This window comes from Pongo abelii, chromosome 4 (genome assembly GCF_028885655.2).
Source record: "Pongo abelii isolate AG06213 chromosome 4, NHGRI_mPonAbe1-v2.0_pri, whole genome shotgun sequence".
In the NCBI taxonomy this organism is placed as follows: domain Eukaryota; kingdom Metazoa; phylum Chordata; class Mammalia; order Primates; family Hominidae; genus Pongo; species Pongo abelii.
In genome coordinates this window covers 44,836,224-44,853,083 of record NC_071989.2, presented here as the reverse complement: position 1 = coordinate 44,853,083, position 16,860 = coordinate 44,836,224, and the positions used below count along the sequence as shown (strand labels likewise).

General features: G+C 37.6%; 1 protein-coding gene across 2 annotated transcripts in view; it reads left to right on the top strand.

Moving 5' to 3' along the window:
• FGF10 (fibroblast growth factor 10) overlaps window positions 1-15,699 on the top strand; it is a 95,220-nt gene extending 79,521 nt beyond the window's left edge. For both annotated transcript variants that reach the window (XM_009240694.4, XM_063724099.1), the window contains 2 exons: window positions 248-351; window positions 11,657-15,699. In XM_009240694.4, coding sequence (XP_009238969.1) covers window positions 248-351; window positions 11,657-11,854 — 302 coding nt within the window. In that variant the 3' untranslated portion in view covers window positions 11,855-15,699. The remainder of the gene's footprint in view (window positions 1-247; window positions 352-11,656) is intronic.
• The last annotated feature ends 1,161 nt before the right edge of the window (window positions 15,700-16,860 follow it).

The window sequence follows — 16,860 nt, the reverse complement described above, 5'->3', positions numbered from 1 at the left end:
AAATGAAGGGGAATTCTTTTAAAGCCTTATTACTTTTTTCTATATATTTGCTGGAAATACTTGCCGGGTTTTAAGACACACTGAAAAAGATTTGCTTGTTTGCTTGTTTGTTTACCAATGTTTTGTGCCTTTTGTTTTTAGAACCACACACACACACAAAAAAAACTCAATAGTTTCTTTTGATTTTACTTTTCTTCCAAATATATTTAGGATTCTTTATTTAGCCTTTTAAAATTGTATGTTTTAGGCATCCTGGAGATAACATCAGTAGAAATCGGAGTTGTTGCCGTCAAAGCCATTAACAGCAACTATTACTTAGCCATGAACAAGAAGGGGAAACTCTATGGCTCAGTAAGTATTCTTTTGTTTTCAAATCCACTCCAGTAAACCATTACCATAGTTTTGGAATGTTTCCTCCAGACACTGAATAGCTTTGTTATCCTTCTATTGCTAGTAAATAAGAGCCACAGTGGGTTAGTCACCACTGTTTCAAGGGCTGGCAAAGCGGCTCTTCCAATTCTGTAATCTCCTCTGTTGTTCACCCATTAGTCTACCACACAGGCTGCTGCTGGCATTTGTCTGTGAATGTTCTAAACTGCTAACCAAGTCAGGCTCTCACGGAAGCATCTGGTCAGATTGGCACGGGAAATGAAGACAACTTGGAGAAAAAACACTAAAAACAAAGATCTTGAATTGAGTAGAAACCCATGTATTATATGTGTGTTGTGGCTGAAGATGAAACAAGGGCTCAGATGTTTTGCATTTTGTTAAAATCTGAAATGGGGAAATGTATCAAGAAACACCATTTTGCTTGTTGTTCAATCAACTCTAGAATTTTATTTACCTAGACAATAACCATTAATTCAAATTATGCCTCAAAATCATATATATGTGGGAAATATTCTTTGCAATAGGGTCCTTGCGGAGCAGGTATCCCTGCAGTGTTTTGGGCACATCCATGCCTATATTCCATACCAGGTGTTAAGTATTTGGAATACCACTTCTACAATCTTGGATCAAACTCTTTTAAACCAATTTCTTAGAAATTTAAGATCTCACTTAAAATACCAAATAGTTGTTTTATAATTGCAATTGTAATAATAATTAAATTACAAGCAGTGAGACAATTTATCCTGCTCAAGTCCTTAGGAAAAAACACATCAATCAATCATATCAACATCTACTATATGCCAGATATTGTTTGACATGTCAAAGATGCATAAGAAAGAAGTATAGAAATGGGCCTTGACTTCAAATAATTTATAATATATTTAGGGGAAAATGTTAACAAATATGAAATAATTACAGCATGTTTGGTTGTTACATGTATGAAAGGATCAGCTATAGCAAAGCAGCCCTATAATAAAGTTGGGAACTAAGTTTCAATCTCTTAGCTGTCATTTGAATGATGTCAGGAGTATATTAGTTTGTGCATGTGGATCCATCTTATTGTGTCCCTCCCAGAGGTAGATCAAGGGGATGCTAACTGAATTTCATTTTTTTCTCTGGATTCTACTGCAGGGGAGTATATTGAAGGCAGCTATAAAGTTGGAAAAATTTTAATTTAATTTTTTGGAGGACATGTAATATTATATATGGCCAGAAATAAAACCTGTGACACAAATCTCTTAAATAATTTTTTACTTTTGTAAACAGATCCTGTGTCATTTTTACATTTTTATGTAATCAAAAAGGAATTTCACTTTAAATTTGTAAATAAACTTACTTTGTTGATTAGCATAAGGCTGAGAGAACCATTTAGAACCATTTAGTGACCATTTAGAACCAGCAGCTCTCAAACTTGAGTATGTATCAGAATCAGTGGAAGGGCTTATTAAAAGACAGAATAATGGGACCCACAGCCATATTTTCTGATTCAATAAGTCTGTGGTGCGGTTCAATTTCCATTTCTCACATGGTCCCAGGTGTTTCTGCTGCTGCTGGTGCAGTAACCACAATTTGAGAACTGCTGGTCTAGATGTAGAGTAGCCTTGTATTTTACTAATATCAGGTCCACTTTTAACTGGGGAGTCAGGCATGCTTTGAGTTGGTCCCTGGGACTAGGGTAAATGCTTTTTTTGCATGGGGGTCGGAGGAATTTTAGTAAAATTTCTCCATTACCATTGCTCCCCTAATGAACCCAGAGGAATAACAGACCATTATAAAAAGTGGTTCCATTTAGGGGTTCACATCATAATCTCTTTTGAGGCATGTTTAATGTTTTCATTAAACATGTCCAGGTTCTTCCTTGATCTACTATATCAGAATTATTGGGGAAGAGAACCAGGTACATATTCTTTGAAGAGATAACACACACATACTTAGTCTAGACCCAACGTCCTAAAGCCAGCTAACACTAATTTAGATTAAGGAAGAAAATGTAAATAATTTTAATGAATATAAAAGATTTTAAATACTTTTAATTGATAAAATATACTTATTTAAAAACATGACATCAAGGAGAAATGGATAACTTTCAAATAAACTCTGACATAAAAATATTTAGTACTTTTCTTCACATTTCTCCTCTTTTTTTCTTCTGCCCCAACACAGCTCATGGACTGTGCTTATGCTTCATCTTGAGCTCTAAGCTCTGTGAATTATTTCATTCAAATTCTTTATCTAAAGTAGAGTCCAGTGGCTTTCTATTACCTGCAGTGGCACTTATCTGAGATTTCTCTCATTGATGTGTTTGTTGTTCACTATCTTCTCCCAATAGACTGTGACCTTGGAGACAGCGAGGTCAGTCTTGTCCCCCACTATTTGTTCAGCACTTAGAACCATACAGAGAACAGTTATACACTGCATAAACCTAACCTCTCGTAGAAGCTCAGTCAATTACAGAACATACTTTTTCCACTTCCAGCCTGTCTCAGAAAGAAACTCATTCTCTAACCATAACATTCTTTTTTGTGTAACTTTACATTTCTACTAGGAATAATGAAAAATTATGGCTTGTTCAAATTGAACAAAAAATTTATTCAAGTTCAATATTCTGCTCAGAGTGGAATAGGACTAACATCAAAATTTATGAGTGCATATCTAATATAATTCTGTATATTAGGTGACAACTCTTGTAATTCCTACCTTCATTTTTTGTTTCATACAGTATCCATCAATTCTGTAAGCCCTCCTAAAAATCTGACTTGGGCAAAGATTCAGATTGACTGATTAAACCAGTTTTATATCTATTCTCTTGAATTATCTTCCTCTATTCCTTTTTGGAAACTGTATACCTTTCTTATATTTTCATTATTCATTCTCTAAGCAATGTATCTATTGTATTTTGAGTTTTCTCCTGACTGATGGGATTCAGTAAATTATAAAACTGAATTAAATAGAATAGGCCTTCATAGAGCATGATTTAAGGACCAAAGAAAATTTTCAGGTAGCTGGAAAAAATCCAAACTTCTTTTTAAAAACTCCCCAAACCCTGCTTTTGAGGCCTTGCTCTAGCCTGAATTTTCTTTTTATACATAACTGCTTATGATTTGCTTAGATCCTGTCAACAACATATATTTCGAGGCCCCTCCACTAGAGATTTTGGTACCTTTGGCCCAAATATTTAAAACATCTGAAATAAAAAGGCTGATACATGTGCACTTCAATTTAAGAAACATTACTCTATAAATTAATTTTGGGGAGGAAAATTAACATTAAGCATATGCTCCCACTTTTCTTTTTTTTTTTTTTTCTTTGATTTTTTAATTTTTATTATTATTATTATTATTATTATTATACTTTAGGCTCTATGGTACATGTGCGCAACGCGCAGGTAAGTTACATATGTATACATGTGCCATGCTGGTGCGCTGCACCCACCAACTCGTCATCTAGCATTAGGTATATCTCCCAATGCTATCCCTCCCCCCTCCCCCCACCCCACAACAGTCCCCGAAGTGTGATGTTCCCCTTCCTGTGTCCATGTGTTCTCATTGTTCAATTCTCACCTATGAGTGAGAATATGCGGTGTTTGGTTTTTTGTTCTTGCGATAGTTTACTGAGAATGATGATTTCCAATTTCATCCATGTCCCTACAAAGGACGTGAACTCATCATTTTTTATGGCTGCATAGTATTCCATGGTGTATATGTGCCACATTTTCTTAATCCAGTCTATCATTGTTGGACATTTGGGTTGGTTCCAAGTCTTTGCTATTGTGAATAATGCCGCAATAAACATACGTGTGCATGTGTCTTTATAGCAGCATGATTTATAGTCCTTTGGGTATATACCCAGTAATGGGATGGCTGGGTCGAATGGAATTTCTAGTTCTAGATCCCTGAGGAATCGCCACACTGACTTCCACAAGGGTTGAACTAGTTTACAGTCCCACCAACAGTGTAAAAGTGTTCCTATTTCTCCACATCCTCTCCAGCACCCGTTGTTTCCTGACTTTTTAATGATTGCCATTCTAACTGGTGTGAGATGGTATCTCATTGTGGTTTTGATTTGCATTTCTCTGATGGCCAGTGATGGTGAGCATTTTTTCATGTGTTTTTTGGCTGCATAAATGTCTTCTTTTGAGAAGTGTCTGTTCATGTCCTTTGCCCACTTTTTGATGGGGTTGTTTGTTTTTTTCTTGTAAATTTGTTGGAGTTCATTGTAGATTCTGGATATTAGCCCTTTGTCAGATGAGTAGGTTGCAAAAATTTTCTCCCATTTTGTAGGTTGCCTGTTCACTCTGATGGTAGTTTCCTTTGCTGTGCAGAAGCTCTTTAGTTTAATTAGATCCCATTTGTCAATTTTGGCTTTTGTTGCCATTGCTTTTGGAGTTTTAGACATGAAGTCCTTGCCCATGCCTATGTCCTGAATGGTAATGCCTAGGTTTTCTTCTAGGGTTTTTATGGTTTTAGGTCTAACATTTAAGTCTTTAATCCATCTTGAATTAATTTTTGTATAAGGTGTAAGGAAGGGATCCAGTTTCAGCTTTCTACATATGGCTAGCCAGTTTTCCCAGCACCATTTATTAAATAGGGAATCCTTTCCCCATTTCTTGTTTTTGTCAGGTTTGTCAAAGATCAGATAGTTGTAGATATGTGGTGTTATTTCTGAGGGCTCTGTTCTGTTCCATTGATCTATAACTCTGTTTTGGTACCAGTACCATGCTGTTTTGGTTACTGTAGCCTTGTAGTATAGTTTGAAGTCAGGTAGCATGATGCCTCCAGCTTTGTTCTTTTGGCTTAGGATTGACTTGGCGATGCGGGCTCTTTTTTGGTTCCATATGAACTTTAAAGTAGTTTTTTCCAATTCTGTGAAGAAAGTCATTGGTAACTTGATGGGGATGGCATTGAATCTGTAAATTACCTTGGGAAGGATGGCCATTTTCATGATATTGATTCTTCCTACCCATGAGCATGGAATGTTCTTCCATTTGTTTGTATCCTCTTTTATTTCCTTGAGCAGTGGTTTGTAGTTCTCCTTGAAGAGTTCCTTCACATCCCTTGTAAGTTGGATTCCTAGGTAATTTTATTCTCTTTGAAGCAATTGTGAATGGGAGTTCACTCATGATTTGGCTCTCTGTTTGTCTGTTATTGATGTATAAGAATGCTTGTGATTTTTGTACATTGATTTTGTATCCTGAGACTTTGCTGAAGTTGCTTATCAGCTTAAGGAGATTTTGGGCTGAGACAATGGGGTTTTCTAGATATACTATCATGTCATCTGCAAACAGGGACAATTTGACTTCCTCTTTTCCTAATTGAATACCCTTGATTTCCTTCTCTTGCCTAATTGCCCTGGCCAGAACTTCCAACACTATGTTGAATAGAAGTGGTGAGAGAGGGCATCCCTGTCTTGTGCCAGTTTTCAAAGGGAATGCTTCCAGTTTTTGCCCATTCAGTATGATATTGGCTGTGGGTTTGTCATAAATAGCTCTTATTATTTTGAGATACGTCCCATCAATACCTAATTTATTGAGAGTTTTTAGCATGAAGGGTTGTTGAATTTTGTCAAAGGCCTTTTCTGCATCTATTGAGATAATCATGTGGTTTTTGACTTTGGTTCTGTTTATATGCTGGATTACATTTATTGATTTGCGTATATTGAACCAGCCTTGCATCCCAGGGATGAAGCCCACTTGATCATGGTGGATAAGCTTTTTGATGTGCTGCTGGATTCTGTTTGCCAGTATTTTATTGAGGATTTTTGCATCAATGTTCATCAAGGATATTGGTCTAAAATTCTCTTTTTTGGTTGTGTCTCTGCCAGGCTTTGGTATCAGGATGATGCTGGCCTCATAAAATGAGTTAGGGAGGATTCCCTCTTTTTCTATTGATTGGAATAGTTTCAGAAGGAATGGTACCAGCTCCTCCTTGTACCTCTGGTAGAATTCGGCTGTGAACCCATCTGGTCCTGGACTTTTTTTGGTTGGTAAGCTATTGATTATTGCCACAATTTCAGCTCCTGTTATTGGTCTATTCAGAGATTCAATTTCTTCCTGGTTTAGTCTTGGGAGGGTGTATGTGTTGAGGAATTTATCCATTTCTTCTAGATTTTCTAGCTTATTTGCGTAGAGGTGTTTGTAATATTCTCTGATGGTAGTTTGTATTTCTGTGGGATCAGTGGTGATATCCCCTTTATCATTTTTTATTGCATCTATTTGATTCTTCTCTCTTTTTTTCTTTATTAATCTTGCTAGCGGTCTATCAATTTTGTTGATCCTCTCAAAAAACCAGCTCCTGGATTCATTTATTTTTTGAAGGGTTTTTTGTGTCTCTATTTCCTTCAGTTCTGCTCTGATTTTAGTTATTTCTTGCCTTCTGCTAGCTTTTGAATGTGTTTGCTCTTGCTTTTCTAGTTCTTTTAATTGTGATGTTAGGGTGTCAATTTTGGATCTTTCCTGCTTTCTCTTGTGGGCATTTAGTGCTATAAATTTCCCTCTACACACTGCTTTGAATGCATCCCAGAGATTCTGGTATGTTGTGTCTTGGTTCTCGTTGGTTTCAAAGAACATCTTTATTTCTGCCTTCATTTCGTTATGTACCCAGTAGTCATTCAGGAGCAGGTTGTTCAGTTTCCACGTAGTTGAGCGGTTTTGAGTGAGATTCTTAATCCTGAGTTCTAGCTTGATTGCACTGTGATCTGAGAGATAGTTTGTTATAATTTCTGTTCTTTTACATTTATTGAGGAGAGCTTTACTTCCAAGTATATGGTCAATTTTGGAATAGGTGTGGTGTGGTGCTGAAAGAAATGTATATTCTGTTGATTTGGGGTGGAGAGTTCTGTAGATGTCTATTAGGTCTGCTTGGTGCAGAGCTGAGTTCAATTCCTGGGTATCCTTGTTGATTTTCTGTCTCGTTGATCTGTCTAATGTTGACAGTGGGGTGTTAAAGTCTCCCATTATTAATGTTTGGGAGTCTAAGTCTCTTTGTAGGTCACTCAGGACTTGCTTTATGAATCTGGGTGCTCCTGTATTGGGTGCATATATATTTAGGATAGTTAGCTCTTCTTGTTGAATTAATCCTTTTACCATTATGTAATGGCCTTCTTTGTCTCTTTTGATCTTTGTTGGTTTAAAGTCTGTTTTATCAGAGACTAGGATTGCAACCCCTGCCTTTTTTTGTTTTCCATTTGCTTGGTAGATCTTCCTCCATCCTTTTATTTTGAGCCTATGTGTGTCTCTGCATGTGAGATGGGTTTCCTGAATACAGCACAGTGATGGGTCTTGAGTCTTTATCCAATTTGCCAGTCTGTGTCTTTTAATTGGAGCATTTAGTCCATTTACATTTAAAGTTAATATTGTTATGTGTGAATCTGATCCTGTCATTATGATGTTAGCTGGTTATTTTTCTCGTTAGTTGATGCAGTCCCTTCCTAGTCTCGATGGTCTTTACAATTCGGTATGATTTTGCAGTGGCTGGTACTGGTTGTGCCTTTCCATGTTTAGCGCTTCCTTCAGGAGCTCTTTTAGGGCAGGCCTGGTGGTGACAAAATCTCTTAGCATTTGCTTGTCTGTAAAGTATTTTATTTCTCCTTCACTTATGAAGCTTAGTTTGGCAGGATATGAAATTCTGGGTTGAAAATTCTTTTCTTTAAGAATGTTGAATATTGGCCCCCACTCTCTTCTGGCTTGTAGGGTTTCTGCCGAGAGATCCGCTGTTAGTCTGATGGGCTTCCCTTTGATGGTAACCCGACCTTTCTCTCTGGCTGCCCTTAACATTTTTTCCTTCATTTCAACTTTGGTGAATCTGACAATTATGTGTCTTGGAGTTGCTCTTCTCGAGGAGTATCTCTGTGGCGTTCTCTGTATTTCCTGAATCTCAATGTTGGCCTGTCTTGCTAGATTGGGGAAGTTCTCCTGGATAATATCCTGCAGAGTGTTTTCCAACTTGTTTCCATTCTCCCCGTCACTTTCAGGTACACCAATCAGACGTAGATTTGGTCTTTTCACATAGTCCCACATTTCTTGGAGGCTTTGCTCATTTCTTTTTATTCTTTTTTCTCTAAACTTCCCTTCTCGCTTCATTTCATTCATTTCATCTTCCAGGGCTGATACCCTTTCTTCCATTTGATCGCATCGGCTCCTGAGGCTTCTGCATTCTTCACGTAGTTCTCGAGCCTTGGTTTTCAGCTCCATCAGCTCCTTTAAGCACTTCTCTGTATTGGTTATTCTAGTTATACATTCTTCTAAATTTTTTTCAAAGTTTTCAACTTCTTTGCCTTTGGTTTGAATATCCTCCCGTAGCTCGGAGTAATTTGATCATCTGAAGCCTTCTTCTCTCAGCTCGTCAAAGTCATTCTCCGTCCAGCTTTGTTCCGTTGCTGGTGAGGAACTGCGTTCCTTTGGAGGAGGAGAGGTGCTCTGCATTTTAGAGTTTCCAGTTTTTCTGCTCTGTTTTTTCCCCATCTTTGTGGTTTTATCTACTTTTGGTCTTTGATGATGGTGATGTACAGATGGGTTTTTGGTGTGGATGTCCTTTCTGCTAGTTTTCCTTCTAACAGACAGGACCCTCAGCTGCAGGTCTGTTGGAGTACCTGGCCGGCCGTGTGAGGTGTCAGTCTGCCCCTGCTGGGGGGTGCCTCCCAGTTAGGCTGCTCGGGGGTCAGGGGTCAGGGACCCACTTGAGGAGGCAGTCAGCCCGTTCTCAGATCTCCAGCTGCGTGCTGGGAGAACCACTGCTCTCCTCAAAGCTGTCAGACAGGGACATTTAAGTCTGCAGAGGTTACTGCTGTCTTTTTGTTTGTCTGTGCCCTGCCCCCAGAGGTGGAGCCTACAGAGGCAGGCAGGCCTCCTTGAGCTGTGGTGGGCTCCACCCAGTTCAAGCTTCCAGGCTGCTTTGTTTACCTAAGTGAGCCTGGGCAATGGCGGGCGCCCCTCCCCCAGCCTCGCTGCCGACTTGCTGTTTGATCTCAGACTGCTGTGCTAGCAATCAGCGAGACTCCGTGGGCGTAGGACCCTCTGAGCCAGGTGCGGGCTATACTCTCCTGGGGCACCGTTTCCTAAGCCCGTCGGAAAAACACAGTATTCGGGTGGGAGTGGCCCGACTTTCCAGGTGCCGTCTGTCACCCCTGGAAAGGGAACTCCCTGACCCCTTGCGCTTCCCGAGTGAGGCAATGCCTCGCCCCTGCTTCGGCTGGCGCACGGTGCACTCACCCACTGACCTGCGCCCACTGTCTGGCACTCCCTAGTGAGATGAACACGGTACCTCAGATGGAAATGCAGAAATCACCCGTCTTCTGCATCGCTGGCACTGGGAGCTGTAGACCGGAGCTGTTCCTATTCGGCCATCTTGGCTCCCCCCACTTTTCTATACATAGCTTCATCTGAAATATGAAATCACCTCAAACAATCTCAGTCCTTCATTAGTCTCTAAACTGTACCCCATTTATTGATTGAAATGAACATAAATATCCATATTTTAAAAATTACTCTGCTTTGAAAAGTATATAGTTTTAGATAGACTGAGATAAAGAGAATAAAAGTAAAACCACACTAAGGATTTATATTCCTTTCAAATACAGAATATTTTTGTTTTATTAAAATCCTTATCTTAAATAATTTATCTTTCCTTCTTACTTTCAGCCAGTTAAATCATCATTTGAATGTTATATTAAAATATTACTTTATAGAAGAGAAGCATTTAAGACTAAAAAATTTCAGGACAGTTAACTTGAGCTGGTAGCATTAACATAAAATACAACTGCTTCTTATGGTTCTGATAATGTTCCAAACTGTGATAAATCCTAGAGACACCTAGGTATATAAACATATACATTTTCAGGAATTTGGAATTTTGTAGAAATTTCAAAAAGTCTCAAGGTGAGAGAAACTGCCAAGTAGAGTCTTCAACTGAACTATGCCCAGGGGGCCCTTGCTTTGGATGAAGAAGGTAGAACCAGACAGCAAGTGCTCCAATTCCTTAGCTTCTTAACTACTTTAGTTTGAGTATAAGAAAAGAAGCTACTTCCTTTTTTCTGTTTGTTTTTGTTTTTGTTTTGTTTTGTTTTGAGACGGAGTCTCATTCTGTTGCCCAGGCTGGAGTGCAGTGGAGTGATCTCGGCTCACTGCAACCTCCGCATCCCAGCTTCAAACTACTCTCCTGCCTCAGCCTGCCGAGTAGCTGAGATTACAGGCACCTGCCAATATGCCCGGCTAATTTTTTCTATTTTTAGTAGAGACGGGGTTTCACCATGTTGGCCAGGCTGGTCTTGAACTCCTGACCTTGTGATTCGCCTGCCTCAGCCTCCCAAAGTGCGGGGATTACAGGCGTGAGCCACTGCGGAGGCCACTTCTAAAGCCAGAGTCTTGAGATCATTGAGGTACTTCCTCTTTGTTATTAACTCCAGAGTAAGAACCTGGATTTGTGGAGTGAATGAGAGCGAAGCCTTGTCCAGGAATGTCTCCTTAAATCCAGTTGGCCTCCTGAACAAAACCAAAGCTCTATGGCTATAGGATGGAACTTCCCAGGATCAAAGTCCTTAGGCTTATACAATATAGGCATTGCTATTCACCATGCTCATAATTTCTTCAACATAGTAGTTCACAAAACGAGGAATTCCATGTCCTAGTTTTCAATCCCTAGAGTTCACGAGCAAAATCTGTCAAAATTCCAAGCTATAGAATATTGCAAATAATTTCATTAAATTAAGAAATTTGATATTTGGAAGAAAGACATCCCCCCGTTTTGGTTATGTAGAACTATTGTGGTTTTGCTGTAAGCTCTGCTTTCTTATGAATGTGTGTGTGTATTTATTATGGGTTTGTAGGTAAAGTTTGCAAACTTGACAAGCCCATATCTTTCCTTTAGTTCTATTTTTTCCCATGGGGCCCCTGGTTATTACTGTAAAAGAAGCATTATAACACTATTCTTTATTACTGACTCATCACAAATATTGTTAGTGGGATGTCTACTTCTCGACAATCACTCTAGGCACTTAAACCATATAATATTCAAAGCACATCAGCTTTTTAAAAGGGCTTTCAAAAAGTGGCTATGATGATCAATTAAAATGTATCATGTGCTTTCAAACAGAATGTGTTTTGTGGTTCTGAGATTTACTTTTCTATTGTTGACATTATGTATTAAATGCACAACTTAGGTACAAATGACAACTACAAACAGAATCCTTGGACTGGAGTTCTCTGGATGGTTTGTATCAAATGAAATCAAGTACAATCACCATAGGAATAAAAGAGTCTGTTTTTCCTTTGCAGAAAGAATTTAACAATGACTGTAAGCTGAAGGAGAGGATAGAGGAAAATGGATACAATACCTATGCATCATTTAACTGGCAGCATAATGGGAGGCAAATGTATGTGGCATTGAATGGAAAAGGAGCTCCAAGGAGAGGACAGAAAACACGAAGGAAAAACACCTCTGCTCACTTTCTTCCAATGGTGGTACACTCATAGAGGAAGGCAATGTTCATGGATGCAGTAGAACCAATGGCTCTTTTGCCAAGAATAGTGGATATTCTTCATGAAGACAGTAGACTGAAAGGCAAAGACACGTTGCAGATGTCTGCTTGCTTAAAAGAAAGCCAGCCTTTGAAGGTTTTTGTATTCACTGCTGACATATGATGTTCTTTTAATTAGTTCTGTGTCATGTCTTATAATCAAGATATAGGCAGATCGAATGGGATAGAAGTTATTCCCAAGTGAAAAACAATGTGGCCGGGTTTTTTTGTTGTTGTTGCCGTTGTTAAGTTTTTGTTTTTAAACCTCTGAGATAGAACTTAAAGGACATAGAACAATCTGTTGAAAGAACGATCTTCGGGAAAGTTATTTATGGAATACGAACTCATATCAAAGACTTCTTTGCTCATTCAAGCCTAATGAATCAATGAACAGTAATACATGCAAGCATTTACTGGAAAGCACTTGGGTCATATCATATGCACAACCAAAGGAGTTCTGGATGTGGTCTCATGGAATAATTGAATAGAATTTAAAAATATAAACATGTTAGTGTGAAACTGTTCTAACAATACAAATAGTATGGTATGCTTGTGCATTCTGCCTTCATCCCTTTCTATTTCTTTCTAAGTTATTTATTTAATAGGATGTTAAATATCTTTTGGGGTTTTAAAGAGTATCTCAGCAGCTGTCTTCTGATTTATCTTTTCTTTTTATTCAGCACACCACATGCATGTTCACGACAAAGTGTTTTTAAAACTTGGCGAACACTTCAAAAATAGGAGTTGGGATTAGGGAAGCAGTATGAGTGCCCGTGTGCTATCAGTTGAGTTAATTTGCACTTCTGCAGTAATAACCATCAACAATAAATATGGCAATGCTGTGCCACGGCTTGAGTGAGAGATGTCTGCTATCATTTGAAAACATATATTACTCTCGAGGCTTCCTGTCTCAAGAAATAGACCAGAAGGCCAAATTCTTCTCTTTCAATACATCAATTTGCCTCCAAGAATATACTAAAAAAAGGAAAATTAATTGCTAAATACATTTAAATAGCCTAGCCTCATTATTTACTCATGATTTTTTGCCATATGTCATGGCGGTAAAGAGGCTGTCCACATCTCTAAAAACCCTCTGTAAATTCCACATAATGCATCTTTCCCAAAGGAACTATCAAAGAATTTGGTATGAAGTGCCACTCTCCCAGGGGCTTAAACTGAGCAAATCAAATATATACTGGTATATGTGTAACCATATACAAAAACCTGTTCTAGCTGTATGATCTAGTCTTTACAAACCAAATAAAGCTTGTTTTCTGTAAATTTAAAGAGCTTTACAAGGTTCCATAATGTAACCATATCAAAATTCACTTTGTTAGAGCAGGTATAGAAAACAGTACATAAGAGTTTACCAATCATCATCACATTGTATTCCACTAAATAAATACATAAGCCTTATTTGCAGTGTCTGTAGTGATTTTAAAAATGTAGAAAAATACTATTTGTTCTAAATACTTTTAAGCAATAACTATAATAGTATATTGATGCTGCAGTTTTATCTTCATATTTCTTGTGTTGAAAAAGCGTTTTATTGTTTAGACACAGTATTTTGGTACAAAAAAAAGACTCACTAAATGTGTCTTACTAAAGTTTAACCTTTGGAAATGCTGGCGTTCTGTGATTCTCCTACAAACTTATTTGTGTCAATACTTAACCAGCACCTCCAGTTAATCTGTTATTTTTAAAAATTGCTTTATTAAGAAATTTTTTGTATAATCCCATAAAAGGTAATATTTTTCCCATTCTTCAAAAAAATTGTATTTCAGAAGAAACACATTTGAGGCACTGTCTTTTGGCTTACAGTTTAAATTGCATTTCATCATACTTTGCTTCCAGCCTGCTTTGTGGCAAATGAGATTATAAAAATGTTTAATTTTTGTGGTTGGAATCGATGTTAAAATTTAATTGGTAACTCAGTCTGTGAGCTATAATGTAATGCATTCCTATCAAAACTAGGTATCTTTTTTTTCCTTTATTTTAAAATAATAATTGCACCTGACACATAAACATAGACCACCCACAACCAAAATTAAATGTTTGGTGAGACAAATACACATTGGATGACCACAGTAACAGCAAACAGGGCACAAACTGGATTCTTATTTCACATATACATTTAGATTACTAAAGAGACTATGTGTAAACAGTCATCATTATAGTACTCAAGACACTAAAACAGCTTCTAGCAAACTGTATTAAAGCTTGCAGAGGCCAAAAATAGAAAACATCTCCCTGTCTCTCCCACATTTCCCTCACAGAAAGACAAAAAACCTGCCTGGTGCAGTAGCTCACACCTGTAATCCCAGCAGTCTGGGAGGCTGTGGGAAATGGCTTGAGTCCAGGAGTTCTAGACAGGCCTGAGAAACCTAGTGAGACATCCTTCTCTTAAACAAAACAAAACAAATGTAGCCATGCATGGTGACATATACCTGTGGTCCCAACTACTCAGGAGGCTGAAGCGGAAGGATCTCTTGGGCCCAGGAGTTTGAGGCTGCAGTGAGCTATAATCTTGCCACTGCACTCCAGCCTGGGTGAAAAAGAGCCAGAAAGAAAGGAAAGAGAGAAAAGAGAAAAGAAAGAGAGAAAAGACAGAAAGACAGAAAGGAAGGAAGGAAGGAAGGAAGGAAAGAAGGGAGGGAAGGAAAGAGGGAGAAAAATTGTTTGGTAAGGAGTAATGACATTCTCTTGCATTTAAAAGTGGCATATTTGCTTGAAATGGAAATAGAATTCTGGTCCCTTTTGCAACTACTGAAGAAAAAAAAAAGCAGTTTCAGCCCTAAATGTTGTAGATTTGAAAAAAAAAAAAAATTGGAGATATTGAGAGATCTGTCTCTGTAGGAGTATGGTCCCAGGCCCACAAAGTTGAAGTGCATCAGCCACAAATATGTGTCCATTTGAGCCTTGGTTCTGAGAATACTCCTCATAAAGATATAGAATCACTCCCTCCTCCTAACTTCCAAAAGGCTGAACAGTGTATAGTATATTACATTTAAATAAAAACAATAAAAATGTTGGGAATAGAAAATTAAAATATTGTCCTTGTTTGTTTTATTAGTCAGAAACTCTACCTGGTAATAAAGAGAGAAGTTCAAGTGTGTGCATGACAGGATGTGGTTAAATGCCCCACAGCCCCAAACAACAACAACAGAAAAAAAAAAATTACTCAAACATTTGTAAGTTTTCTTTAATGTTTCACATGTGTGAGTTAGCTATCTTTAATAACAACCAAATGCTTTCAATCTTTTCTAAATATTCAGGTCCACCTAATTTACACAGTGGATAAAGAAAAATGAATTGGAAACGAGGATGGCTTATGAAACAATGGAAGACTTTTGGAGAAAAGCCAGGTGGCTGCAGAATCTGATTTCAAGGGGATGAATGACCAATGAATTTGATTTGAAAATTAGAGAGAAAAAATACATAATAATGCAAGTTGCTTCCAGGGCCCAAGCAAGTTTATGAACCCAATTTACATAGATCATCATTAATGCTGCACAGTTCTAATAATATGGATGCTGCCAATTCAAGGTTTGTGATTATTCAGTGAAGTAAAATTTACCTTTTTCATATTAGTGAAGGGTTCAGCTGGTCCAAACTTTGTCTAAATAAAGTTATATATGTAACTTAAAATATTTAAGAGAAGATGTCTAGTACATTAGAAGTAGGACATATACATGCAAACAGATACCCTATGGATTAAGAGTTCTTGTTTATTTCATGAAGCAGGACTTTTCCAACTTAAACTGAAAAAAAAAAATAAAAAGGAAGAGGAATATCTTTGAAGGATGCTCAGGAGAAAGAGGAACTCTGAGTTCTATGAGTACTTAGAAATGAAGTAACGAAGATCTGCTTCCTCTCAGACATTCATTTTCTCTTACGCTTTATTGGTTTTATTTGGTTAGGCTAGATTGCTTCTAGTCTACTTCTTTTCTACTCCAAAACCAAAAACCCCAAACTCCTTTACTACAAGATCCAAAAAGGTAAACATCCTAGATATAACTCTTATTGGCCAGGTTTGGATAACATACCAATCAGTATAAGAGATTTGGGAATTGTGATTGACCAGTCTTCAGTGACATGACCACAGAGAGGCAAGGTGAAGATTTTGGCAGCCACACAATTGCAACTAGTGAAGAAGAGTACACCAAGGAGACAGCAGTGCTGCAGGTGCAAAAACCAAATGGTTGTTTGCTACATCTTATTAAATGAAACTATGACATAAACACATTTTCTATTCCTATATTTTCCACCAATTCCAATTATTCTTCACTTGTTTGTCCAAATTAGAGAGGTTTCAAGATCTTTCTCTTTCATATGTTCTTTACCATGGAAAGATTATATTTGCATTGTTTTGTTTTAAGCCAAGAGTAGGGCCCTGGATATAGCTAGGCTCACTGTGGTTTTGCAAACTTTATACTGGGATGAATGCAAGTTTTCACTGAATAAAAAGCTGGTCCTTCTACTTCAACCTGTATCACAATATGATGTTATAAATGTTTCTTTCAGTTTATCCCAAGAGTATGTGCTAGTATTTTCAAGTGTATCAACATATAGAAAAAATCTGAAACCCTGATGTCATTCATGTTTTAAGTGTAAAATAAAAAAAGAAAACAGAAAAAAACCTGCTTTGTCTTTTACTACATTCAACATGTGACAAAAGAAAACTTTATCACCTAAACTTTATCTATTTATGTTTTTGCAGAATAGTAAAAAATAAAACACAAAATGCCCTTGCAAGTGAACAATCTTTGGAAAACACCTTCATAAATACCATGTATTAGTTAAAATGGAATAATCATGATCAAACTAATGAGGTCAAAGGAATCGGTCTTGTTCCTAAGTGGCTAATAATGAACATTTCCATGAGCCTGTTCCATGATAGCAACAAAGGGCAACAATTTCATACACAGAGAAAAGCCATATGCCAAACATACATGCACGTGG